General features: G+C 38.0%; 5 protein-coding genes, 1 long non-coding RNA gene, 1 other non-coding gene and 1 pseudogene across 11 annotated transcripts; 6 read left to right on the top strand and 2 right to left on the bottom strand.

Moving 5' to 3' along the window:
* Window positions 1–295: 295 nt before the first annotated feature.
* Window positions 296–7,460, top strand: LOC104790920 (DExH-box ATP-dependent RNA helicase DExH11). The gene is made up of 23 exons (XM_087453024.1): window positions 296–682; window positions 1,156–1,413; window positions 1,524–1,784; window positions 1,893–1,961; window positions 2,059–2,137; window positions 2,220–2,404; window positions 2,483–2,590; window positions 2,694–2,795; window positions 2,877–3,077; window positions 3,213–3,323; window positions 3,602–3,669; window positions 3,766–4,135; window positions 4,233–4,388; window positions 4,484–4,594; window positions 4,750–4,803; window positions 4,922–5,179; window positions 5,283–5,392; window positions 5,551–5,704; window positions 5,778–6,231; window positions 6,314–6,528; window positions 6,622–6,860; window positions 6,958–7,084; window positions 7,165–7,460. Exons 1-23 carry the CDS (start codon window positions 548–550, stop codon window positions 7,375–7,377), a joined length of 4,038 nt encoding a protein of 1,345 aa, XP_087309150.1. The 5' UTR covers window positions 296–547; the 3' UTR covers window positions 7,378–7,460.
* A 30-nt stretch (window positions 7,461–7,490) lies between these two features.
* Window positions 7,491–10,030, top strand: LOC147942600 (deoxyuridine 5'-triphosphate nucleotidohydrolase pseudogene; annotated as a pseudogene). Its single transcript, XR_015559056.1, has one exon. The product of XR_015559056.1 is annotated as a deoxyuridine 5'-triphosphate nucleotidohydrolase pseudogene (transcript).
* On the bottom strand, window positions 7,537–9,003 carry LOC147942601 (uncharacterized). The gene has a single exon (XM_087453025.1). It carries the CDS (start codon window positions 9,001–9,003, stop codon window positions 7,639–7,641), a length of 1,365 nt encoding a protein of 454 aa, XP_087309151.1. The 3' UTR covers window positions 7,537–7,638.
* Window positions 10,031–10,094: 64 nt separating the features above from the next.
* Window positions 10,095–12,656, bottom strand: LOC104790917 (serine/threonine/tyrosine-protein kinase HT1). Of its 2 annotated transcripts, none has more exons than XM_010516713.3 (4): window positions 12,385–12,656; window positions 11,236–12,269; window positions 10,687–11,133; window positions 10,095–10,526 (listed from the first exon to the last, which is right to left on the bottom strand). In XM_010516713.3, the coding sequence occupies exons 2-4, from the start codon at window positions 11,953–11,955 to the stop codon at window positions 10,218–10,220; spliced, it is 1,476 nt and encodes a 491-aa protein (XP_010515015.1). In that variant the 5' UTR covers window positions 11,956–12,269; window positions 12,385–12,656; the 3' UTR covers window positions 10,095–10,217. The 2 variants fall into 2 exon arrangements, with proteins under 2 accessions (XP_010515015.1, XP_010515017.1); XM_010516715.3 differs by having other exon boundaries at window positions 11,236–11,709; window positions 12,385–12,566.
* Window positions 12,657–12,820: 164 nt separating this feature from the next.
* Window positions 12,821–12,892, top strand: TRNAG-UCC (transfer RNA glycine (anticodon UCC)). The gene has a single exon. It is a non-coding gene; the product is annotated as a tRNA-Gly (tRNA).
* A 190-nt stretch (window positions 12,893–13,082) lies between these two features.
* On the top strand, window positions 13,083–17,870 carry LOC104790915 (RAF-like serine/threonine-protein kinase 20). Its single transcript, XM_010516711.3, has 9 exons — window positions 13,083–15,796; window positions 15,892–16,070; window positions 16,163–16,234; window positions 16,331–16,483; window positions 16,580–16,743; window positions 16,825–16,972; window positions 17,146–17,268; window positions 17,360–17,447; window positions 17,530–17,870. The coding sequence occupies exons 1-9, from the start codon at window positions 13,498–13,500 to the stop codon at window positions 17,727–17,729; spliced, it is 3,426 nt and encodes a 1,141-aa protein (XP_010515013.1). The 5' UTR covers window positions 13,083–13,497; the 3' UTR covers window positions 17,730–17,870.
* A 1,649-nt stretch (window positions 17,871–19,519) lies between these two features.
* Window positions 19,520–19,999, top strand: LOC104698930 (uncharacterized). Its single transcript, XM_010414304.2, has one exon. The coding sequence runs from the start codon at window positions 19,520–19,522 to the stop codon at window positions 19,997–19,999; it is 480 nt and encodes a 159-aa protein (XP_010412606.2).
* A 3,733-nt stretch (window positions 20,000–23,732) lies between these two features.
* On the top strand, window positions 23,733–25,199 carry LOC104790914 (uncharacterized). 3 transcript variants are annotated; one of them, XR_015559052.1, is made up of 4 exons: window positions 23,775–23,945; window positions 24,053–24,206; window positions 24,363–24,413; window positions 24,966–25,199. It is a non-coding gene; the product is annotated as an uncharacterized LOC104790914 (long non-coding RNA). The 3 variants fall into 3 exon arrangements; XR_015559053.1 differs by having other exon boundaries at window positions 23,775–23,959; XR_015559054.1 differs by lacking the exon at window positions 24,363–24,413 and having other exon boundaries at window positions 23,733–23,945.
* Window positions 25,200–27,208: the final 2,009 nt, after the last annotated feature.

The following is a 27,208-nucleotide window of genomic DNA, read 5'->3' as shown; positions in this document are numbered from 1 at the left end:
TTCTGCGGAACGAGGTTAGTGAAAACCAGTGATTCCTCTGTTGCAGCCAGTTGTATGGCTAACGAGTCAACCCTTATGGGAGAAGGGTCACAGCAAGTCTCTGACAGCAATAAGTGATATTGTTGGAAGAGGGTTTATGCAAACCTATACATATTATTTTAAATTTAGATTAAGGATATATAAAATTGAAAATATAAGATTAAATCCCCGGTAAAACATGTGGAATGATGGATATTTATTCAACTGACAAATAATTTACAAATAAAAAGTTAACTTTTGCATACGGGGTAAAAATAAGGGAAAAATAACTAGTTTGTTAGCAAGTCGGCCTAAATCAGAGCCCCTAAATAAAGACAGCACACATTCCTGACTTTTAGCAGTAAAACGACACGGCGTTCCATAGGAGCAGAACTCAACCGGAGAGAAATCTAAATTGTTGTTCCTTCACCGGATTCTCCCCAGACCGATCGCTGAATACTTCGGAACGAGAGACGGCGAAGAAAGGGAATGCGAAGAAGTTAACGATAGATAGAGAGGGGACAGCACAATGAGCAGAGTCCAAGCAGGCAACGAACTCGCCTTCCGTGTCGGCTTCTCCGGTCATGGTGGTCACCTCCGCGTTGAGCCTCTGTACACGGCGGAGAGAGACGACGCCGTGAACTCACTTCCCGATTTCGTTTCCGTGAGTTTTCTGATTTAGAGTGGCTAGAACTTTGATCACGTCTTCAAAAATTGGGTTCGCTTAGGCACTGATTTTTTTTTTTTTTTTAATGCAATTTGATGCGTTTGGTATTCTCAATTAGTTCGTTCTGCTACTACCTATGCGTTTCTGTGTTTTTGAACATCATATGTTGTTTGTTTTTGTATTGTAGTTTGCTAAGTCTTGGTGTGGATTTTACTTACTGTTTCCCTCAACAATCCTAATGGATACAATTGATCTTTAGAAATTCTTGTTCAGTTGTAGTTATCAGTGACATGAGAAGCTCTAGATTATTTACACATATTAATGTATCCAATGGTGAATGCTCTTACATGTTTAGATTTGCACACTGATGATGTGTTTTTAAGTTTTACGAGACGAAGTCTTGGTTGTTAGTAAAGCTTTCTGGCTTTGTAAGTACTTATATTACGTTTGCGTATATGCGTGTTTCTCAGCCTCCTGCTTTTGCCAAAGAAACAAAAGAATCAATAAAGAAACATATCGAGGAGAAATATCTCCTACCAAGACTGGAACCGGATCAGTTTTCTGCCGAAAAAGCTGAGAATCAGTGGGATTTTGATTGGTTTTCAAGGGTGAAGGTGCCACTTCAACCCTCTTTGCCAAGGTCCGTTGTGGTTCCCACTTGGGAGTTGCCATTCAGGCGTCAAAAAGAGGATACTGAGAACAGAGCATGGGAGCCCAAATCAGTAGAGGTAAAATGAATTATCTTAAATAAACCAGTTCATTTAGACAGTAGTATGACCTGCTATTAGCTTTCTGTTTCTGACGCTTGCTGGAGAAATGGATTGTCATATTACCTTAGGTGGATTTGTCGGAACAAATGTATGGAGATCAAGATTCTGGATTTTTTCCACGAATGGTTGGACCTCCGAAAGATTTTCTGAGAGGAAGTGTCAATAATCGCCCTTTCCGTCCAGGTGGCTTGGAGGATTCACAGTCTTCAGAGAGAGTCCTTCCAGAGGGTGTCTCTAGTGGCCAATGGGTACAGGAATTGCTCAATGGGGGTCCTGTTCAAACCGTTCCTCCTAGTTTTAAGCAGAGTTTAGATCTTGGAGATCTGATGGTATGTTTATGTTATCCTGTAATATCACTATCTAAGTTTTGTACCTTAATGAATTCCTTACGATTCAGTGTTGATTGATTCTTCCTGTTTTCTTTTTATATTTTAAAGCCATATCCCCAAACATGGAGCGTTTATGAGGATCGGAGTTCACATAGCAATGCTTCAGATGTAAAGTCGGTCTGTAGATCAATTTCCCTGGTGTACATAAAATTACTTTATATTTGGTTGTGTCAATAACTCTTTTTTACTGTCCTTGGATTGTGAATACCTCCAGAGTACGTTGTCTATTCAGTTTGATGATCTGTTGAAGAAGGCATGGGAAGAAGATGCTTTCTCCGAACTTGAGAGAGATGGTTGTTTAATCATTCATGTTCAACATCTATAGTCGTCACATATATTTGATTTGTTGTTCTGATATTCAATACTGTAATGTAGATCATACAGCTGAATCTGAGTCTCTAAAGGCAGAAGCTGAACCTGAAGCTAAAGCGAGGAAAAGCAATGATGCCAACAAGGGAATAGAGGCTGACGCCACTGTTCTGGATGAGATTTTGTCATCAGCAAAAACAGCAATATTGACGGAAGAGGCAATTAACAGTAATAAACAACTACGGAAAGAGGTAAGAATGTGGGTTCTGCATTTTAAGATTTCATTTTCCCTTCTCATAAACGTGATTTGGGGTGCGTTCTTCTTCTAGGGATGGGCCACTAAAGGAGATAGCCAAGACATTGCCGACCGGTTTTATGAACTTGTTCCTGACATGGCGATTGAATTCCCTTTCGAATTAGACAACTTTCAGAAGGAGGTATTTCCCTTGGCAATTTAAATTTGCGTATGTTTGAGAAATGTGCTTGGTTGTCTTTTATATGTGGATTTTCGGTAAATAACTAAGTGTCTTATGCCTACAGGCTATCTGTTGTTTAGAGAAAGGGGAGTCTGTTTTTGTAGCTGCTCATACATCAGCGGGGAAGACAGTTGTTGCAGAATATGCATTCGCTTTAGCCACCAAGGTAGATAATTATGAAAAACATCTTTGCATTCGTATTTTATATTCTTTGTTCTGTTCGCTGATCATTTTTTTCTGTGTTCAGCATTGTACACGAGCTGTTTATACTGCTCCAATTAAAACCATCAGTAACCAAAAATACAGAGATTTTTGTGAGAAGTTTGACGTAGGACTTCTAACAGGCGATGTTAGCATAAGGCCAGAGGCATCTTGTCTGATCATGACTACTGAAATATTAAGGTCAATGCTTTATCGTGGTGCCGATATCATACGTGATATAGAATGGGTAAAAGAGCTTTTTGATGTTTTACTTTCTTATGTGTTTAATAGTGTGCCCAAATCCCTCCATTTCTAAGCAGCCTTTGTAGCTCTGTGTGAAACTTCAATCACGTGTCCTTGTTACTGTTCCTATGACTGGCAGGTTATATTTGATGAAGTTCACTATGTCAATGACGTAGAGAGAGGGGTTGTTTGGGAAGAAGTTATCATCATGTTGCCAAGGCATATAAATTTTGTCCTCCTTTCTGCAACGGTACTACTCAATGCTTTTATATGCATGTGTATAGAAAATCTTAGTTCTTTCAGGTGGTGTTGTGTTTGCTTTGCATCTAATCTTTGGCTATGACTTTTCACATAAGATGAGTTTGAAAGGAATAGGTGATCTAATATTTTTTGGTCGCAATCCTAATGAACTTACCCTCCAGTTTCTAGCATCTATGGAGATATATATGGCTTCATGGTTCAATCATTATTTTGCATTCTTTTTTCCCCATATGCCTCTGAACTTATAACATGAATAATTTCTTATAGGTGCCAAATACATTTGAATTTGCTGATTGGATTGGCCGAACAAAACAAAAAGAGATACGTGTTACTGGGTGAGATTTAATATATCCTGGTTAAAGTACTGTTCATTTAATTCAATGGTTGATATTGAAGTTTTAATTTCTTAATTTTATGGGTTTTATTATCAGCACGACAAAAAGACCAGTTCCCCTAGAGCACTGCCTATTTTATTCTGGAGAACTCTACAAAGTTTGTGAGAATGAAGTTTTTCTTCCTAAAGGGATAAAGGATGCTAAAGATTCACAAAAGAAGAAGAATTCAAATGCAGTTAGTGTCGCTCCTAAACAGCATACAGGATCTTCAGCTCATCAAGATGGGAACAAATCTCAGAAACATGAAGCTCATTCTCGTGGCAAGCAGAATAAACACTCAAGTGCAAAAGATTTGGCAAAATCCTCTTATAGTGGTAACAGTCAGAACAATGGGGCTTTTAGACGATCAGCAGCTTCAAATTGGTTACTGCTTATCAACAAGCTCTCAAAAAAGTCCCTATTACCTGTATGTTAGATGTCGCTTCTCGTTTCTTATATTTAATCTTATTGTCTTGTCAATTCTGGTAATTATGTCTAACCCTTTTATTTTCATTTCCCATTAGGTGGTTGTCTTCTGTTTCTCGAAGAATTATTGTGATAGATGTGCTGACGCTTTGACTGGGACTGACCTCACTACTAGTTCTGAGAAAAGTGAAATCCGTGTCTTTTGCGATAAAGCTTTTTCAAGACTGAAAGGGTCTGATAGAAATTTACCTCAGGTGGCTATCATAAAATTTCCTGGTTTCTAACATTATAAATTCAAAGAGTTGCCTTGATTTCCTACTCATGAACTGTGGGGGAATACATTTTAAAGGTCCTCAGAGTCCAAAGCTTACTTCATAGAGGAATAGGTGTTCATCATGCTGGGCTGCTTCCAATAGTAAAGGAAGTTGTTGAAATGCTTTTTTGCCGTGGTGTTATTAAGGTATGCTCAAAATTTTAGGCTTTATTCTTGTGCTATTATCTGAGCCTACACGATAAATACAATGCTCAAGTTAATAGTTTTCCGTGCTTCTGGTTACTGCCTTGTGGACATCATTGTCATCATTGCTTCAGGTAATCTTTTGAATCTTTCTGCAGGTGCTATTTTCAACGGAGACATTTGCCATGGGGGTTAACGCTCCAGCCAGAACGGTGAGGCTAGTTTGATATTGTTTTGGATCGTATTCTTTATAACAAATGTGGGTATCTTGATAAGCATAACCTCTATGAAGTTTACCTATAATTTATCTTTCCTCGATTTATGCTACAGGTCGTTTTTGATGCTTTGAGAAAGTTTGATGGCAAGGAATTTAGACAATTGCTTCCTGGAGAGTACACTCAAATGGCAGGGCGTGCTGGCAGAAGAGGACTTGACAAAACTGGCACAGTTGTTGTCATGTGTCGCGATGAAGTTCCAGATGAGAGTGATCTGAGGCGTATAATTGTGGGAAGCGCAACAAGACTAGAATCTCAGTTCCGACTAACCTACATAATGATCCTCCATCTTTTACGTGTTGAAGAATTGAAGGTATCTCAAATGTCTGGACCATTGATCTGCCATATGTTTCGCTAACAAGCCTTTCTCTTGGTGTTTTCTGACTCGCTAATTTTCAAATGGTTGTTATTGTAAGGTGGAGGACATGCTGAAAAGAAGTTTTGCTGAATTCCATGCCCAGAAGAAATTGCCCGAGAAACAGCAGCTTCTCATGCTAAAACGTGCTCTACCAGTCAAAAATATCGAGTAAGGCCAAACCTACTTAATTTTCGTACTCTGAGTGATTGCGCGGCTTTTTGTACTCTCTGTATAATTGTAAAAAATCCATTGATTCTGTTGTGTTGTTTATGTTACCTCTGCGTTCAACTTCACCGTCGAATTAACCTATTGATTTATTCGTCCAGATGTATTAAATGTGAACCGGAAATTGAAGATTACTATGACTTGTATATGGAAGCAAACGAGTGTAACAGCAAGATGTCAGAAGCAGTCATGCAGTCTCCTAATGCCCAGAACTTTCTTGTACAAGGAAGAGTAGTGGTCATGAAATCTGAAACAGTGAGCACCCAGTCTCCACCTGTTTGTCTTTTCTCTGGTTCATTATCGGTTGCTCATGTGTGTTATTGTACAGGGCATAGACAATTTACTCGGAGTCGTTCTGAAGGGACCTTCCAACACTAACAGACAATATATTATTTTGGTAATAAAATCTGAAATACCGCCACCAGAGAAAAATATGGTCAGCATTGGCAAGAAAAGCTCAGATCCCTCTCATGGTTATTTTATTGCGCCCAAGTCAAAACGTGGTTTTGAAGAAGAATTTTATACGAAACCGAGCTCTCGTAAAGGTTCCGTTGTGATCAAGATAGAGCTCCCGTACCATGGAGTGGCTGCTGGTGTAGGTTACGAGGTTAAAGGGTTTGATAACAAAGATTTCTTGTGCATATGCGATAGCAAGATAAAGATTGATCAGTTTCGTCTACTCGAGGATGGGAACAAGGCAGCTTTTTCTCAGACGGTTCAACAACTTTTGGATCTGAAATCAAATGGAAACAAGTATCCTCCTGCTCTAGACCCAATAAAAGGTTCTTTAACTAAATTATAGCCCTATTTAGGTTTTCCCTGCTGCAAAATCATTTCTCCCTTAAATTCATGATTCCATTTCAGATTTGAAGCTGAAAGATGCTGAGCTTGTGGAGACGTACTATAAATGGACCAGCCTGTTGCAAAAGATGTCAGCGAATAAGTGCCACGGTTGTGTTAAACTGGAAGAGCACATGAAGTTAGCTAGGGAGATTAAGAAGCATAAGAAGGATCTCAAAGATCTAGAATTTCAAATGTCTGATGAAGCCCTATTACAGATGCCTGCGTTTCAGGGCCGGGTACATTCAAATGAGATATTCCAAATGCATCTTTGTTTACTCTTATGTATGATAATTTAGAGTAACATGTAGAGCTCTAATCTCTTCTTGCAGATCGATGTTCTGAAGGAAATTGGGTGTATAGATGAAGACCTCGTCGTTCAAATCAAAGGCCGTGTCGCTTGCGAGATGAATTCTGGGGAAGAATTGATATGCACAGTGTGTCTGTTTGAGAATCAATTCGAAGAATTAGAACCAGAAGAAGCAGTGGCTGTAATGTCTGCCTTTGTCTTCCAACAAAAAAACACTTCAGCGCCTTCACTTACTCCTAAGCTAGCTAAAGCTAAACAAAGGTTTGTAACGATCGCACTCTTTCCCTTCTCATAACCACATGCAGTATTTGTTCCGATCTGATTGATATAGTCTAATCATTGACCCTCTTTTGCATAGACTCTATGATACCGCAATCAGACTTGGTGAACTTCAAGCTCAATACAACTTACAAATAGACCCTGAAGAATATGCCCAGGAGAATCTCAAATTTGGTCTGGTTGAAGTTGTCTATGAGTGGGCAAAGGTTTGTAACTAGAAAGCAAGGTATTTTATACATTGCACGATTCACATCTTTTAAACATATTGTATGCTTGATTTTTGCAGGGGACTCCATTTGCAGAGATATGTGAACTGACTGATGTCCCTGAAGGCCTGATAGTTCGTACCATTGTGAGATTGGACGAGACATGCCGTGAGTTCAAGAACGCTGCCGCCATTATGGGGAACTCGGCATTACACAAGAAAATGGATTTGGCTTCAAATGCTATAAAACGTGACATTGTCTTTGCGGCTAGTCTGTATGTGACTGGAGTGTAAGATTTGAATATAAAACTGACTAGATATGATTGTCACATAACCTTAAATTCAACTCCCTATAATACATTAACAATGTTGACAAAGTCTTAAACTTAATGCAGTGGTCGGATTAAAGTTGTTTGTTACGACTATTGCATTTCCTTATAATGGTAAAACTCATTTCCCCAATTGGATTGTATATTAAAAACCAGTCGGATCCAAAGTCGAACTGACACTACAAAAATGGGTTTCAGATACAGACACTTGTAAATTTAAACGAAACTACGAGACACGTTCTCTCGTGAAGATAGCCATAAGCTTAGGAACAAGCTTGTTGTGCTTCATCACGTATCTGTTCAAGAATATCTGATCATTACACACCAAGACAGATGAAATCGGAGGGTTTTCACTTCCGATCAATCCTTTTGACATGAGAGCTTTTATTACATTACACCTCGGCACAATCCTCTTCTCCAGGCTATATCCAAGTACCGCAGGGAGCAAAACCAAAGCCTCTAGTGGCCAATTCATCTTCTTCACCAAAACCTCAAACTTCTTCTTCATCATCTCTGCAGAATACGCAGTGCAGTTAGGATATCGCATAACCATCAACTTGAACTCATCTCTACTGAACCCTAAGTCTAGAAACGTTTGAATAGAGTCCAATATCTTCTTCTCTGAAGCTCGTATGCATTGTGGACGAGTCTTCAACACCGAAAGGACCTCTTCCTTCACCAGACCACACTTCTTCAGTGTTTCAAACGTCTGAATAATCTTATTCTCGGAGAATTTCAAAAAGAAAGGCCACTTCTTGAAAATTGCCCATATCTCCACTTCACTTAAGCCTAACCTTTTATAGACATTGACTTTCTCTTCTATGGTTTTATCGCTCATCTCGTAGACTACACGCAAAGCTTCCACGAATTTTGCTTTGGCTGGATCAAAACCCATATCAACAACTTTCTTGAGTGTTCCTTCAAACTTCTCTTTACCATAAACAGGTTGAGAACTAGAGATGAGCAATGAAAACAACAACTTGTGAGGCACTCCCAATTCTTTCAAAACCAATATATTTCGCATTTTGTTCTGTCTCTTACCCTCTGCCAAAGAATGACATAACAAATCTACACACTTGGAAGAACTCTCACCTTCTTGCATAATACCCTTGACGAAATCATAGTACAAGCTGATAGATTTTTCACCTTTCTTTCCCAAGATGGCCGGAACTTTGGTAACAATCTCTGTTACCTCAGAGCTTGAAGCTCCTCTTGACTGCAGAATCTGGAGCTTAGGACGAAGAGATTTCTCAGCATCAGTTACAAGCAATTCTGGGTAATACCTAACAATCGTGGAGATCTGAGAATCTTTAAACCCATGGCTTCGAAGTAGCTTCAGAACTGAATCCGCATTAGCCTTGTCCTCGAAACTGACCTTCCTTGAGATTGATTCAGCGAGCCTTGTAGTTAAACCCAATGATTTAACCAGATAAGAGACTGTAAAAGTAATACTCACATCCCCAGCTGTTGTAGAGGAGAACGAGTTGGTAAAAGCAAATGCATTTTGCACAATGCTCACTGTAAAAACTCTTAAATTACGCCATTTCTGCAACTCCACAGACCTTCTTCCATGGAGTATGAGAGAAAACATGACAAAGACAATACAATAACCAGTGAATCGATTAGTGTTCGATTATTCAAGAAAAAAAAAAATGAAATTAGGGTTTATGAGGTCCGAAGAAGAAAAAAAGGGTTTATGAGGAAGAACAACAATTATTGGGCCTAGTGGGCCGAAATATATGAATTGGTTCAAAACCCATTAAGTTTCTACTTTTTTTAGGGTGGAGGGAAATTTTGGCGCCACGCACTCACTCACTCACTCCATTTATGGCGGAACTACGACGCCTCTTCCTCATCACCACCACCACTACAACTCGACCTCAATTGAAATTAGGGTTTATCTGCAACACCTTGAACAAACGCTTCACAACACTTCGCTTCCCAGTTTCAACAATGGCCTGCGTAGAGACGAAGATCAACAACGGTTCCGACGCCGTCAACGAACCGTCACCAAAAATCCAAAAGCTCGATCGAAACGGAATCCATCATGGAGATTCTTCTTCAGCACCATTCTTCAAAGTGAAGAAACTCTCAGAGAAAGCTGTTTTACCAACAAGAGGCTCATCTCTCTCCGCTGGTTACGATCTCTCAAGCGCGGCGGATTCGAAAGTTCCGGCGAGAGGTAAAGCGCTTATCCCGACGGATCTAAGCATCGCTGTTCCCGAAGGAACATACGCGAGGATCGCTCCGAGATCTGGTTTGGCTTGGAAACATTCGATTGATGTTGGAGCTGGTGTGATTGATGCTGACTACAGAGGACCTGTTGGTGTGATTTTGTTCAATCATTCTGATGTTGAGTTCGATGTGAAGTTGGGTGATCGAATCGCTCAGTTGATTATTGAAAAGATTGTGACTCCTGATGTTGTGGAGGTTCAAGATTTGGATGATACTGTTCGTGGTGAAGGTGGTTTTGGTTCTACCGGCGTCTGAAGAAGCGTATGTGTCTTAGTTTTTAAATTTAGGGTTATTTCGTCGAGCACTTTGTGGGCATGATTGTAATATCTATCTCTTTGCTTCAATCTTTTTTAAGACTATCTTTATCAAATCTTATTAAAGCCTTTGTTTATTCCAAACAAAACGAATCAATTTCAAGAAAAAAAAAAAAAGAGATGACTTAACAAAAACAAAGCCAACCCATAAAACAAGAGCTCTGTTTAATGGAGACAGTTGATTATAAACAAAAACATAACCACTGGCTCTTTTTTCCTATTCACCAAAAAAAATGAGAGTCACTCACAGAGTCTTTCAAGCGAATTTAGGCTTAGGTAAGGCTGAGCCTAAGGTGCTGGTGCTGCTGCCGCCACCACCGCTGTGGTGATGATGGATTGATGCCAATTTATGAATCCAGAATTTAGGACCTTTCTTTAGTTCTGGACAGATCTGGCTCGGCAAAAGATTGAGTCTTCTTTCCTTTGTCAGAGACTTTTTAAACTGTTCCAACACTTTGACAATCTGCCAAAATTCTGGTCTCTTGTTTGTTTGCAACGACCAACATAGCTCGATCAGCTCTTTCATAGCCGTTGGACAATCTTTTGGTATCACCGGCCTAATATTCTGGCCAATATCAAACACAAATTCCAAATGGTATTAGAACAAACTGAACAATAATGCTCTAACTCAGTCATCAAATCCTAATCTAGGCATAGTTGGTGTAAAAATCAATAGCAATTCTATAGCTTTTCTATCTATGCAAGCAGATGTAGAATGAATTTACCTTGTGCATGACTGCGAAAGCAGCTTGGAAAGGAGTCATCTCCTCATATGGAACAGCTCCAGCTACCATTTCCCATAAAATAAGTCCAAAACTATAAACATCACACTTCCTTCCATGTGGTATCCGTCTTATCACTTCAGGTGCCATCCACCTATAAGTTCCAGTATTATCACCCAATACATCACAGTACTCCTCCTCGCACGCTATGCCAAAGTCAGCGATCTTCAAGTGAAAGTCGTTTTCGATCAACACGTTCTCTGGTTTGAGATCCCGATGAACTATCTCTCTTGAGTGAACATACTCCATTCCTCTCGCAATATCTAGACCAAACTCGATTAGCTGTTGCAAAGGACGAGATTTATGCTCCAGCTTGTGCAGATATGATCTTAATGACCCTCGAGGTACATACTCTGTGATGATACAGTTTCCAGTACTGACTCCCACAAACTGCATCAGGACATCATCAATCAGAAGAAAAGAATCACACCAAAGGCATCAATCATATTTCATACAACCAAACTGACATAATATAACATAAAGATAAATCACCTTAACGACGTTCGGATGGCTTAGTCGAGATAAAAGTGTGGCTTCCATGGTAAACTGTTTCTCCAAACGAGCTGCCAAGAACCTGTCGTCGCTATTGTCAGGCGCTGTGATAATCTTGAGAGCAACAGCTTTGCCTTCATATTCTCCATGGTAAAGCTGGCTATATACCCCGTGAGTAAACCTGTCCCCATAAGAAACCTTAGACGCATCAATGAGGTACTCTTCAAGCACTCCTGCAGAACTAACTTTAGAGCCTCTGTAGTCAACAGACTTTGAAGACCTCTTGTCTATCTTGCTCTTTGCCCTGTCTTGAATTTTCAGCGTACTAAGATCCCTAATAGGACCCGAGTGTGACAGAGGCCGTAGATTAAACGACTTGTTCTCAGAGGAATCCTTGGCCTTATTAGTTCCCTTTTCTGATTGCATTCTTATAGGATGTGGAGTAGAAAACCTCTTAATATCAGACTTGGCTTCCTGAAAAGAATGAGAAAGAGCCATATGAGGCGAAGGAGAAACAGACCTCTTCTTATTAGTGAGTGGATTCCTCTGTATCTCAGTACCACCACCACCAACAAGTGATTTCAAATCAGAAGGTGAACTCAGAGGCATTCTTTTCAATCCAGAAATCCTATCTGGATTTGATTCTAAACTTATCATACGATAACAAACAGTATGAGAGAAGTTAGCTCTCCTAATCCAAGAAGTAGCCTCTCCATCCATGGTTACTAGCTAGAACGCCCTCAAAAACACTTAAAAAGTTCGAATCAAGCAAACCCTTGAAGACGAATGAGATGAGTAGTAGTAATCTCCAACAACAATCTTGTCTTCACATAAACGAGAGGTCCTTCAGATTCATTGAAGAAACACAAGATACCTTCCTCTACCATTAAATCCACAAACTCCTAGAATCAAAAAACTAAAAAATCACCCCAAAACCTGGAGTGTTCAACACATCATCATCCAAAATAAAAAAAAGTCGTCGGGGGAAAAAAATTGTGAATTGATTGCACCAACAACTATATGATGCCCTCTTCCTAATATAAATCAAACCAAATCAAAGAAACAACAACAAAGGTATATTAAGATACGACTTTTTTTCATTGATAAATCAGAAACATAAAACAAACAAATAAAAAATCGAGAACGTACCTGAAACTATGATACGTGAAGCTCGGAGAATTAGGAATCAGAATCCGGCGAGTAGATTTTGTGAAGAGCGAGAAATCAAACGGATAAAAAAATGAAATGTTTCAATGGTAACAAAGACGAGGAAGTTTCGAATTCGTGACTTTTTTTTGTTTGTTGTTTGCTTAATAAGACGGGCTTTTGTTGAGAGAGATTTTTCTACGAAAAGTTTCAAGAAAGAAATATATAATAATCAAAACCGGGGAAGACAAATTCTTCAGAATTTGTTTTTGGTCAAAACTCAAAAAGAAGAAAAACACGGAAGAGCTTTAAGTGATGTCGTTTCGAGATATCTGTCAACGTCAGTAATATATGCTTTCTAAATTCTGATTAGATTTTTTTGTTTGACTTTTATATGGTCTGACATCAAATATGTAAGGTCAAATGTGTAAGCATGGAAGCGTCTGTAGTCCAACGGTTAGGATAATTGCCTTCCAAGCAATAGACCCGGGTTCGACTCCCGGCAGACGCATTTTTACTTTTTTTAAAGCTTATGAAATTGCCTTAACGTTGAGGCCGAAAGATCTGAAATTTAGCTTTTTTTTCCGGCCCATATTGTGAGATCAAACGAGAGAATAACACAAACCAATAAATAACAACAAGTGATATCCAAATTTGACAATTTTCTTCATCCGATTTCATGTGTCAAACCTTTTTTATTTGAACTTTTAAATTTTTTTATTTAAAAAAAAAAAAAAAACATGTCGAGTGATGGAGCATTACACTTTATCTGACACAGTTCGGATAACAAACGCAACCTTTTTTTTTTTTCCCTTCTTTTGCATGAGGCCAGAGACCAAGAGCCCAGACCACGTGCCCCTTCTCATCTCTCACGTGTTTGTTTACCTTAAAAAACAACTAAATTTGCTTCAACTGAGAAAATCCAAGTTGAAGTTTGATAACTCCGATGAACGTCGTCGTTTTCCATCAACTCCAACGACTCCCTTTGCCTCCTCCCTTTCTTCTTCTTCTTCTTCTCTCTCTCCCGAATAAGAAGAATCTTCAAGATTGACCAGGTGAGAGAAATCAACTCTATCTGTGTCTCGCTGCTTCCAATTCGGGTTTTTTCACAAAACAATGGCACATGAACCCAGTTCTGGGTTAGATCATATCTCTGATTTGGGTAATAAGTGTGTCTCTGATGGAATCACTACTGGGTTTGGGTTTATTCAAGAAGGTAACAACGGTAGTGAACAGTTAAGTAAAGATAGGAAAAATCCAAATCTTGGAATTAAAGGTAGCGATATGGTGGTGGTGGATAGTGAAGAAGATGGGGAAAAGTTGAAGTTTTTGTGTAGCTACAATGGAAAGATAATGCCTAGACCAAGCGATGGGGTGTTACGATACGTTGGTGGTCAGACAAGGATCGTTACTGTTAAAAGGAATGTGAGATTTGATGAGTTTGAGCAGAAGATGATCGAGGTTTATGGTCAGCCTGTTGTTGTGATTAAGTACCAGCTTCCTGATGAGGAGCTTGATGCTTTGGTCTCTGTTTCTTGTAGTGAGGATATTGATAACATGATGGAGGAGTTTGATAAGTTGGTGGAGAGATCTTCAGATGGGTCTGGGAAGTTGAGAGTGTTTTTGTTTGATGCATCTGAGGTTGATGATTCTTTTGGAGTAGCTGAGTATGGGGATGGAGTTGACATTGGGCAGAGATTTGTAGAGACTGTGAATGGTGTTGTTGCGAGTAAGGAGAGTGTAGCTAGTGGTGGTTCTAATCCTAATTCTGATTTTAGTGGCGTTGACGTTGTTGATAGCTTGGGCCTTGGTCAGAGTGAGTTTGTTTCACCTCATACTTATGTGAATACTGCACCAAGACTTGTTCCTCCTGATCCACGTTTATCTGCTTATGTTGTACCAATGACTGTTCCAGCTGATCCGTTTCATTCTTCTCAGTTCGAGACTGTTTCAGAGAAACCAATAGCTGGTAAGATCCAGCAGCTACCAATAACTACGCCATCTGAACATCATTCACCGGTGTATGTTGAATCTCGGTTAGAAGTTTTAAGACAACCAGATTCTGTTCATTCACCTAACCAGTTTCTGCCAAGTACTACCTCTTTGTTCTCCCAACAACCTTTTCAAGGAAGTACTTTGAATGTCCCATCCCACCAGTTGCTTCCTGCTGCTCACATGTCAATGGCTCCCTTGAATGCCCAGATTGGTGCCACGCCAGTATTGATTAACCCGGCAGTGCAAACCCAAGAAAGCCTGTTGGGGAACTTTCCTGCTGAAAGAAATGTGGGGATTCAAAAGTTAGTCCCTCTTCCAACAGACCCGAGCTACTCTGCATATCAAGGTACGGTTTCTCCTGGTATACCACCAATTAGCAGTTATGGTGGGACTCAGATTTCACCATCTAAACATATTGTTCTCCCTGATAGAATCTTGCATCGGCAAGTAGTTACGCCTGAAAGTTTTCGAAGGGTAGATGATTGTCAAATGTGCCAGACTTCTTTGCCTCATATGCATTCTGATCCCATTATACGGGAGAGGAGTGATGGCTCGACAATGTTTGTACCGTATGTGAGCTCATCTTACCCTGATTCTCGTCCAGATGACATCGTCAGAATCCAACAGACGGATAAGTTTACGGGTCAACAAAGCTTCCTCAATCATCCTAACCATCAAGAAAGAGATACTGTACGTACAACCAATGTTGCGAGTGCTCAGGTCGAGACAGTTGAACCTCTACTCAACGAGATTGTGAGAGATGTTCCGATAAAAGTTCAAGTATCTAGACAGCAGCAAAATCTTTTAGACCCTTCAGTAGCATATGGCCAATACCAACCAAGAGGATTGATGGATAATGTTAACATACATGCTCCTGAAGCATATACCAATTGTCAGAATTTCGTCTCACCAGCTGAAAATATGGGAAAAGAAGATATTATGGGTACCAATTCTCAACAAATGGCAAGGAAGAATATGTTCTTACATGACACCTCTGGTCAATCTCCAGTAAGTCCAAACATTGGTCACACGGACTCAAATGAGACACTAACAAGAGTAGTTCTTCCAGGCCATGACTCTCAGCCTAAGACATCATGTGCGCCAAAACAGTCACCCTTATCAGGTAATCCTGGTTTGTATCTACAATCATTGGTTGGAGGTCAGCAGTTCGATTCTCTGGAAGCGCAGTCCTGCAACCCCGTCTTTGGCGATGTTGAACCTTCCTTTGATGCTGCTAATTTACCATCTTCCTTATCATCACATCCTGATGCTGCCAATTTACCATCATCCTTGTCATCTAGTGTTGGTGGTGCAGACGTCAAAGAATCATCAACGTCATTTTTTAGCAACCAGGGCCCATGGAATTTGCAATCTGACTCAATGGAGGATACCAAGCCTAACCTACTTAGTTCTTCGAAAGGTGGTTTTTCTTGTTATACATGACTCCATTTCTATTTTTTCAAGTCATTTTCGTTGAGGATTATCTGTTGATTGGTCTTTGGTTCTCTCTACAAGGCTCGGAGGAGGAGCACATCAAACAAGAACTTCAGAATGTTGCTGAAGGAGTGGCTGCTTCTGTTTTACAGTCAAGTACTTCATATCATGAACCTCCAATCAAGGTGGATGAGTATGCTTCTGATAAAGGAGAATTTTCACGTAATGATGAAATAAAACACCAGTCCACACAATTCAAGGTCTGTTGCATACTGTTCATTATTTTTGTCATTCCTTTCTTTAGATTTCATATTGCTTCAGAAGTGATGAAATTGATATTATTATTTCTCAGGATATCAGGAACCAGCTTGTCGAAAGATTGTATTTAGGATATTCTGGTTCTGATTCTCTGGATCAGTTGCAGGTTTGAAACCTTATTCTTAATTCACTTACGTTCATGATTAACGACAGCAACCTTGAGGAATTGTGAGAATCATGTTATATTATGATTATATGATAGATTATTAAGGACAGCGATCTTGAGGAATTGCGAGAACTAGGATCTGGCACATTTGGGACAGTTTATCATGGGAAATGGCGAGGCACTGATGTTGCAATTAAACGGATCAATGATCGATGTTTTGCTGGCAAACCATCTGAGCAAGAACGAATGGTTTGTCTCAGTACAGCTGATGGTGCATTAAAAGAACATGTTTAGACATATGTTGAATAGTTCATAATGATGTCTATCTTATGTACAAATTATCAGATCGATGACTTTTGGAACGAGGCACAGAACCTAGCTGGCTTGCATCATCCTAACGTCGTTGCTTTTTATGGGGTTGTGCTGGATTCACCTGGAGGTTCTGTGGCAACGGTAACAGAGTATATGGTTAACGGTTCTTTACGAAATGCGTTGCAGAAGAGTGTGAGGTATCATATGTATACATTCCTCAGAGCTATGTTGACACATGGTTAGAAGAATGCCATTAATTGTTATGGTTTATTTTTCAGGAATCTTGATAGGCGCAAGCGCCTGCTGATCGCAATGGACATCGCTTTTGGGATGGAGTATTTGCATGGAAAGAACATAGTACACTTTGATCTCAAAAGTGACAACCTACTCGTCAACCTCAGAGATCCTCATCGCCCCATTTGCAAGGTAAATTGACTCGAGTTTTGTGAAGCAATATGGACATAGATAAGGTTTAGCATTAGTTCCAAATAGAGTTCACACTCTCGTATCAGAGGAAAACATTTAAGAAATTATTCCACTTGGTTGTACTTGCTATCTTCCCCCTTAAAGTTGTTGATAGAAGTTTGTGATCATTTCAGGTTGGGGATTTGGGTCTCTCGAAGGTGAAATGTCAAACATTAATATCGGGTGGTGTCCGGGGAACACTCCCATGGATGGCACCAGAACTTCTAAATGGAATCAGTAGCCTTGTTTCTGAGAAGGTTTGTGAACTAATCAACTATTATCAGCTTGGTTATTTGTCTCTACAATGTATTTGCTTCTCTAGCGGATGCCTTAATCTGGACACTACAGGTCGATGTGTTTTCATTTGGAATTGTGCTCTGGGAACTCTTCACCGGTGAAGAACCTTACGCCGACTTGCACTACGGGGCGATCATAGGTGAAACCTTTTCTACGTAATACTTGTTTACGGGTTTGCTTTGTTTCTATTTTGAATTTTCTTAACCTAAAATTTGAAATAGGTGGTATAGTTAGTAATACGCTACGACCGCCAATTCCTGACTTCTGTGACATGGACTGGAAATTGCTGATGGAGAGATGTTGGTCTGCGGAACCATCAGAGAGGCCAAGCTTCACTGTGATCGTGAATGAACTACGGTCCATGGGTACAAAAAAGCTTCCTTCCAAAGAACAAGTCTCAACACAAGGACCACAATCTTAAGGATATAACTATATCATATGAATTGAACCATTTTAGAATCTATAATCACACAAGATTTTCACACGCAAATAGATGATGCTTCATATATAAAAACTAAGTATTGCATACATTTGCAAATGATAAGCATGTTCGTCTTGCATATTTTTCGCTGCATGGACATATAAAACTTGTCGCCTTATAATCTTTGCTATGGAATGCTAAGGCATTTATCGCGTGAACTCTGAAGCATCGATAGAAACTTGGTATGTGTATAAAGACAATGTCTTCCCAGCACAAGTTTTGTAAGGAGTTTGATGTGCTATTCGTTTCTCCATTTTCTCTTTTACTATTACACTATTTCGTGTGTGTTGGCTGATTTAGTACTTTTAAAATGGATCTTAGTGTACCAAAATATGAGAGAATGACAAACGAAATTCATAATAGGACTAATATCAGTTAAAGGCAAAAAGGCGAAAAAGTAGGCGATAAAAGGCGAAACTTAATTTTTTTCCCCTTGTCGTCGGCTAGTCTCACGCCACCGGCGAAAAAATTCTCTTTTTCCCCTCTCTTCCTTTCTTATCCCCTTTCAGAGTCATCGATGACGAACCCAGATCCCCCAGATCCAGATCTGGGTATTAATCCGGAGGCAATTCCACGACCATTTTCAACTCAGACTTAATTTACCGGAAACGCTCCAGAGCAAGCAATGGGAAATGGAAACTCTTCTGATCCCCATGAAAACAGGTTGGATTCAGATGATGCTCCAACTCAGGCTAGGAGAATCGAATTTTTTCCAACTCAGGTAGGGGATTCACCATTTGCTCAGATAAGCTCAGATCCGCTCCTTATTCCATCAGTAGTCGTGAAATCTCCACCGATAATAGATAATACGCCACTGCAATGGGCTGAGATATTCGATCCCACACTCCGCAACTTAAAAAAAGCCACTCAACCTACCTTCACGGAAGACGGTACTCCCTGTGTTCGAGCTCCCATCAAAGCAAGTACAGTTTGGGAAGCGGACGGCAACCCTCCAAGGGTCGTCCCCCTCATCAAGCTTGAAAGCTTTGCTTTCAACACCTTTTGGACATCATAATGATGAAGAAGATTTTTTGTTATAATATAAGGGGATTCAATACATCCTCTAGACAGCAACAACTTAAGAGTTGGGTTTTGTCTCAAAGACCTCGTTAGGAGGCATTTTGGAAACTCGGGTCCAGGAAGAGAATGCGGATCCAATTTTGGCAAATAGGTTTCCAGGATGGAGGTATGTTAATAACTATTCTCCAACTGCCTCTAATGGGAGAATTTGGGTTGTCTGGCACCCTGATTTGAAGATTTTCATTTACAAAAAGACGGATCAGGTTATTACTTGTGGGGTTTTTGATCCTACTTTGAATCACTCCTACACGGTATCCTTTGTATATGCGAGGAACTGTATGATAGCAAGGCGTGAACTTTGGGCCGACTTAGAGGAGATATATCACTACGATAGTCAGCAACACCATCCTTGGTTGATTCTTGGCGATTTCAATCAAATACTTCGAGCTGAGGACCACTACTCCCTTCATCTGTATCCACTTCCTTTGACTGGTATGGCAGAGTTTCAAGATTGCATTGACAAGTGTGATATATAGGAGATGGCTGGAAGTGGATCAAGCCATACTTGGTATAACAATTAAGAGGACAATCCCATAACGAGGAAGCTTGATAGATGTCTCATAAATGAAGCTTGGTTAAACTCGTATCCCCACTCCAAGGCACTTTTTGATGCTCCATGTGGATCAGATCATACCCCTATCTTGGTCTCTATGACTTCTGATAGAGAGAGAAGGAAAGTTCCATTCAAGTTCTACAACTTATTCACAGCTCACTCCGATTATCCTACTCTTCTCCAGAATGCGTGGAATGTTCATGAGCACGTTGGATCACCTATGTCTCGACTCTGTCAGAAACTCAAGGCGGTTAAGCTGGGTTGCAAGGAACTAAACAGAATATATTTTAGCAACATACAAGCTCGTACTGCAGAAGCTCAAGAAGCACTGACGAGACTCCAGTCTCAAATTCTTACCAATCCTTCTCCGTTACTGTTTCATGAGGAAAAGCAGGCAAAAAAGAAGTGGTTGTTGTTATCCTCTGCTGAGGAATCCTTTTTAAGGCAGAAGTCAAGGATAAGATGGTATACTGATGGAGACTCCAATACCAGATTCTTCCACAACTCTATCAAAGCTCATCATGTCAGGAACAAGATTGGGTCACTACTCAATGATCAGGGGGAAAGGATATCGTAAAATGCTCAGATCAAGAACTTAATAATTGGCTATTATCAGAAGCTTCTTGGAACGAAGAACTCTGATGTACAACCAATGTCAATCGAGGATATTCAGAACCTAACCCACTACAGGTGTAGCTCTGAGTTAGCAACCACTCTCCAATCGATTCCTATTCCAGAAGAGGTCACCTCTGCTATGTTTTCTCTACCAAAGAACAAAGCTCCCGGTCCGGATGGATTCACCGCAGACTTCTTCACTCATGACTGGGGAACAATGGGACCAATTGTGGTAGAAGCAGTCACGGTTTTCTTTACTACAGGGAAGCTCATTAAGCAGGTCAATGCTACAATAATTGCCCTCATTCCAAAGACAACAACTGCTGAGAAATTGGGTGATTTCAGGCCTGTTTCCTGCTGCAACACCATTTACAAGGTGATATCTCGGATTCTGGCAAGGAGATTAAAGTTGTTTACGGATTTGGCGGTTCAGAGAAATCGGGTATTATTCATAAAAGGAGACTGCTATGTGAGAATGTCATGTTGGCAGCAGAGTTGGTAGCTGACTTTCACAAACCAGGTCCAATAACTAGAGGTTGCCTTCAAATTGATATTTCAAAGGTGTTCGATAATGTGGACTGGGTTTTTCTCACCAACATCCTAACTTCAATCGAACTTCCCTCCACTTTCGTCAATTGGTTAGTCACTTGCTTCACTACTCCCTTAGCTCTAAATGGAGAGTTAATTGGTTATTTCCCTGGAAATAAAGGGCTGCGTCAAGGTGACTCTATCTCTGCCCCTTTGTTTGCATTGGTAATGGACATATTATCGAAACAGTTGGACCGTGCTGTTACTCAGGAAAGGATAAAGCCTCGTTCTCTTTGTATTCAACCCCTGATCACTCACTTAAACTTCGCTGATAACCTTCTGGTATTATTCGATGGCTCTGAATCATCTTTGGTGGGTATTTTGGAAACATTGGATATGTTCAAACTAGCCTCGGGATTGGGAATCAATCTGACTAAGTCTTGCCTCTTTCTCGATGGAGATAATAGGAATGGCATTCGTTCTATGTCCTCAAGACTCAACTTAACTCACGGCTCCTTGCCTATTAGATACCTTGGGTTTCCACTAATCACTCAAAAGCTTTCTGCTTCCGATTACCAGCCGTTAATAGACAAAGTGAAGTCAAGAATTTCCGGTTGGACTCATCGCCATCTTTTGTTCGCTGGAAGACTTCAGCTTCTCCAATCCGTGATCAATAACACAATAAATTTTTGGGCTTCAATTTTCATGCTTCCTTCTAAGTGTCTAAAGGAACTTGAGAGAATTTGCTCTGCCTTTTTGTGGAAAGGAGTGGCAGACAGTGCAAGAGGTGCTAAAGTATCATGGGATGTTGTTTGTACTGCTAAATCGGCAGGGGGACTAGGACTAAAGAGGCTCGCAGACTGGAATAGGATTTTCGGGTTGGAAACTAACTCCGGATCATACAAATGGCTTATTCTCCTATATACGAACGTGGAAGCATTTACATCATGTTGGTCCTCAAGTTCACTGGCATTCTCAGGTATGGTTCAAGGAACAAATTCCAAAAATGGCTTTCTTGACTTGGTAAACAATTTTGAATCGACTCAGAACAAGGGACATAATGAGAAGCTGGAATATTCAAGTTCCTGATTCTTGCCTTCTCTGTCTAACCGTGACAGAATCAAGAGATCATCTTTACTTCCAATGCTCGTACACCAAGGTTCTTTGGTTTGATTTCTTCTCTCAACTCCTACCCCAGCTGCCAACGAATTTTGGTGGATTTCTAAATTGGATCAAGCGACCTACCACAAATAGGAAGCTTAATGTGATTTGCAATCTCCTATTTCATGCTCTCATTTATTTCATCTGGTCTGAGAGGAATGCAAGAATCCACTCAGCAGATTTTCGTTCCACTGAAAGATTGAAGAAAGAAATCCAGTTGCGGCTCCGGAGGAAACTAATCGCTCTCGACAACAAGAATGGCTCTACTCCCACTACTACGCCTCAAGATGATTTTCTCTATATCTGGTTTGCAAATTTTCAGGCTAACTAATATCTTAGTTATCGGCTTCAGATGATGTTTTGATATCTGTTGTTATTCTCCTTCTATCTCGAGATTCGTATTGTAACAGTTAATTATCAATATACCGGTATCTATTTATAAAAATAAAAAATATGAGAGAATATTTTTCTAACGCTTTCCAATATTGCATTTGACTTTTTTTTTTTTAAACTTTTATTTTAAGTTTTTAAATTTTTTTTCAATCTTAATTCCAAAAAAACATATTTCTCTACACAGTTAGTACACTTAACATGTATTTTTAATTATATCTAAGTTCTTTTTGCCACAAAAAAAGGATAGATATCAAGATTATTTTATAATAAAATTTGCTATCATATAATTGATAAATCTACTTCACATATTTCCTACATTTTATTTGATTTGTCTTTTTAAAAAAAGATTATGCTATTTTATAATAAATTAAATAATCAAAATGAAACAATATTTTAGATGAGAAATGAAATAGTTTAAATACATGATTATGCATTTACGTAATTTTTAAATATTGATTATTACACGTATAAAATCATAGTATGATGTTTCATTTCATTAGTTGAGTAGGCAATTGAATTAGTTTAGCTCCACTAAATCATATTAACTTATATGATAATTAATATATATATATATATTATTATATCTTATGAATTGCTAAATAATATCATGCCCCACTCTAGTTACTTAATCTCATTTATTATAAATAGTAGCTTTTCCTTTCATTACAAATTTACAATAAAGATGAAAACTTTTGTAAAGTAGTATGACAACCCGTCCCACGGACTCCACTAGCCCACCGCTAGCCGCCCCAACAGACCGTCCGTGGATCCTGCTAGCCCACCGCTAGCCGCCCAAATAGACTCCAAGCTGGCCCTGCAGGGCATCGATCCTAACCCATCACTGCAGATCAATTGATGACAACTTGTCATGTGGGAAGGTTGTTAAAGGGTGGGGACCAGGGTTCGAGGAACCCCTGGTGCACCAATAGTCTACTGTGGATTTGGATGAGTAGTTCTATTTGCGATTTTTATGTAACAACCCGTCCCGTGGACCCCACTAGCCCATCACTAGTTGCCCCATAGGCTCCAAGCTGGTCCTGCAGGGCATCGATCCTAACCCTTCACCGTGGCAATTGGAACTACTCATCCAAATCCACAGTAGGTTATTGGTGTGCCAGGCGTTCCTCGAACCCTGGTCCTCACCCTTTAACAATCTTCCCACAGGGCCAGCTTGGGGTCTGTTTGGAGCGGCTAGCAGTGAGGCTAGTGGAGTCCGCAGGACGGGTTGTCATAAGTAGTAGCCTACAAATTTGCAACTCTAAACTCTAATTTACAAATTTGATAGAATTACAAATTTGATACAACTCTTAACTCTTAGTTATCAAAATCTTGAACTTAAAGCATGTGCGCACTTTGGCCAACAAAAAGTATGTGGGTCCATTGCAAAGATTTGAATTGCAAACTCATAGAAACATTTCTCCAATGCACTATTGGTACTCTTTTTAACATAGTAGTAGGTTATCATCTATCTTCCATCTTCTATATCTACATTTTTGCAGCAGTTTATGGAAAAAATCCTAGAGTTTCAAATTATTTACAGGAATGCCATTGTCATATTTAAGGAAACAATTACAAACGGGTTGTTTTTAATGAGGATCCGTGTTTTTTTTTTTCTGGATCTTTTATAAATGTATTCGGATTGCTCCATACTAATTGAGTAATTGAGAAAAACGAAACCCTTTTGCAAATAATTAGAACCCTAAAAGTTGTTGCGACTCAATTCTACGGATCAGACAGAGGAGGCGGCAGTGAAGAATCTCTTTTATCGCGTTTTTATTGAAATTAAGATCAACTCTCGACTGATGAAACTAATCTCCATTCTAAAGGTAAATTTGATCTGGTAGGTTTTGCTTTGTTTTCTTTGATTCTGATCGATATGATTATAGGTTTGCTTTGTTTCTCAATTGCCGTTGTTTGATCCGGTGGCTGGTAGGATACTACGGCTGCTTTGTGGGTCATATGGTTCCGACATTCGAAATTCTTCAGTGTCTTATAAGAATATTGATTAAACTTATCGGCTTTTTGGTACGGCTTGGATAGAGGAACAACCATGACACTAGCCTTGATTTCTTTATTGTGTCCCCCTGGTAAACTCATCTTAAATCCGTAAATTAATAATCCTTTTGTTATCAATTTATTTTCTACATTTGATGTATATAAATACGTATTTGTGAAAATGTTGAAACTGAAGCTTCTGTATTCACCCGCGGTGTTTAGTTTGTTAGTTCTTTTGTTTATGGCAGATTCAGAAGAATTTGTTCTCAGCTTCATTACTTTACTGATTAGAGTTGGAGGTAAAAGAAAAGGAGAAAGGTTATAGTTTAGTTTTTTTTTCAGTTTTGTATTGTCCATTTTGAAATAGTAGTTCATATCCTCTTTGACATACAAGAAAAGGAAAATAAAAATAATGATTGGGGTTTCTGTGTTATTCTGTGATGACCTGCAACAATTACTCACTCTTTCTACTTTTGACCTCTCGAATTAGTTTTGTAGAAAAACAGATATAATCATATCCTAATTGTGCCAGTAGGTTGTGTCGTTAGTGAGGGCTTTCAAATATCATCTATTTCTATGGCTAACATGTGTTCTAAATAGACAGAATCAAACCTGGAAATCTGTTAATTGGTGCTCAAAAGTTTTATCCATCTTTTAGCATCGACATCTTTCCATTTGATTTTGAGAGATTGAGTTGGTCATAGTATATAGAAACACAACTTTGCGTCTTCACAACTTTCATTTAGCTGGTCAGTTTGCGTTTACATATCATTTCGTTTTCAATCTCAGGTAATATATAGAAACACAAACATCTAACCATTATTTTTCTGTCTTTTGTTTTAAATGGGTAGCATTTTCCCAATAAGGAGTGAGACCATATGTGATGACGAAGGGATAGAAGAATCAGTAAGAGACATATCAAATCGATGAGATTAAGAAGAAATAGAGAATAAGGAATATATTTTCTTAGTCCCAATTTTTTTTTATGGTTATGCTTAAGAATTGGTAAATTAATAACTCTATAAATGAACTTTATACAGTATGCACTTTTTAAAAAATGATGAATATGTTTTATACTTACCAAAGGTGAGAGATGCTTTAGATAACATATTATATACACATATTTTTAGTCCATTAATTAAAGTTTATAAAAGTAATCAGTTAGTATAATTCATATACAAAAAACAACTTGCTTTTATTTTCATTGCACACATAAACTATGTGTACTAAAGTGTTAGATTATTTATATAAAAAATTAACAAAGATAGGAAGCCAAATTATATTGTAGTTATCTAATATATATAGTTAATCTACCAAACAAAATATATTTTGTATTTTTTTAAATAAATTTATGCCCGCGGTGTACCGCGGGTGAATATCTAGTAATCTTTTATTTATTTCGCTATTATTGTTAGTGCCTGTTTATATTGTCGATTTATTTGGAAATAGGTTAAACATTGTTTTCAGATTTGAGTTGTTTATGCAATTTTCTAATATTTGATTAATGTTTACGAAAAAAATTATGACGAGATGGCTCGTTCTTTAACAAAATTTGGTTATAATGTTTTCATCTATTATAAGATTATGTAATCTCACTAAACATGGCTGGAAAAAAAATTATGCATGGGTACTTCTATGAATGCAATATAATATTGTTTTGACGGAAACAAAGTTCTTTAGCATTGCAAGGTTAATCACCAAAAAATCTCTAATCTAAGTTCCATTTAGGATTAAGAATATGCCTACCCTTTTACATATCTAACGTTATTTGTTAAAACTGTTATTTGTTAAATGAACAATGGTGGTACATAGTTAGGTTAGAAATTTATGCCTAAACCTCCATGGTTAGCTAGCAGTTAGCACACATGAAAAAAAAGGTACACACACAGTTAGTAGATGATCATTATGCCAAAATTCTCTTCATATACCTTTACAAAAATACATTTTGAATATAACCTTAAAAGTGTTAATAATTACATTTTGAAGAAAAATATTATGATAATATCAAATATTAATTTATGCAATTTAATTACTTTATAAAAGCAAAAATACATTACTAGTTTACAAAAAAATGAATAACCAATCAAGATGCACATATAAGATTTGATATCTAATTTACCATATTAATTTGTTATCAATCATTATACTTCATTTTTCTTCTTTATATGATTCTATTTTTTGAAACAAATATATCATCATGTCATCCATATAATAAAAGTACATTATTTTCTGCATGTGCTATGATTTGACTTTTTAAAACGTATACAAATTGTTCAATCTATGAAAAATAAATTGTACACGGATCAAAAGTAACGAGTGAGTAGAATGTCTTAGTAATTTGAATATTTCTATTTATATAATAAAATAAACTTATAAAATATTTGAATTTGGAACATTTAAAAATAGTTTAGCTTGATATTTTTAAAGAGTACAATAAAAAATAAAAAATTACAAAAATACTCTTATAGAATTAGAAGGCCTAGTTGCAATAGTATAATCAACCTAATCTATAAAAAATCTACTATAAAATATTTTGGTGTTTAAAACATATTACATAATTATAATTATATTAAAAATTTTAAGAACAATATTGTACCAAGCATAGTTATAAAACTGAAGTTTATTCGACACAATACTATGAAAGATTTAATAAAATTAAAAACTATAAAAAACGAAGATATTAAACAAAATAAGATATTTTTTCTTTCTGCAATAACATTATCTATTTTAAAATAATAATTTTAATTTTACATCTTAAAAAAAAAACTTGATTTTGTCGCACAGATCATAATATGTCACTATAATATTAAAAATAAATAAAAATGCCAAGTATGTTAAAACAAAATATGACTAAAATAATCATTATTTTATACAAAATATAACATATATATATATTATTACTCATAAAATAATATTTTGCTTTAAAGAACAATACAGATTACAAAAGTATGTTTTATCTAATTCTTGTTGTAAACATACATTATTGAAATTATAGCATAACATATATAAATAACTATAATTATATATAATATCATAATATATAATCTAACACAACATATAAATTTTTAATTTTAAAATACAGATATACAAAATT

This window comes from Camelina sativa, chromosome 6, assembly GCF_030686135.1.
Source record: "Camelina sativa cultivar CO46 ecotype springtype chromosome 6, ASM3068613v1".
NCBI classification, from domain to species: Eukaryota; Viridiplantae; Streptophyta; class Magnoliopsida; order Brassicales; family Brassicaceae; genus Camelina; species Camelina sativa.
Note: the sequence above shows the minus strand (reverse complement) of the source record. Positions and strands in the feature narration are given on the sequence as shown.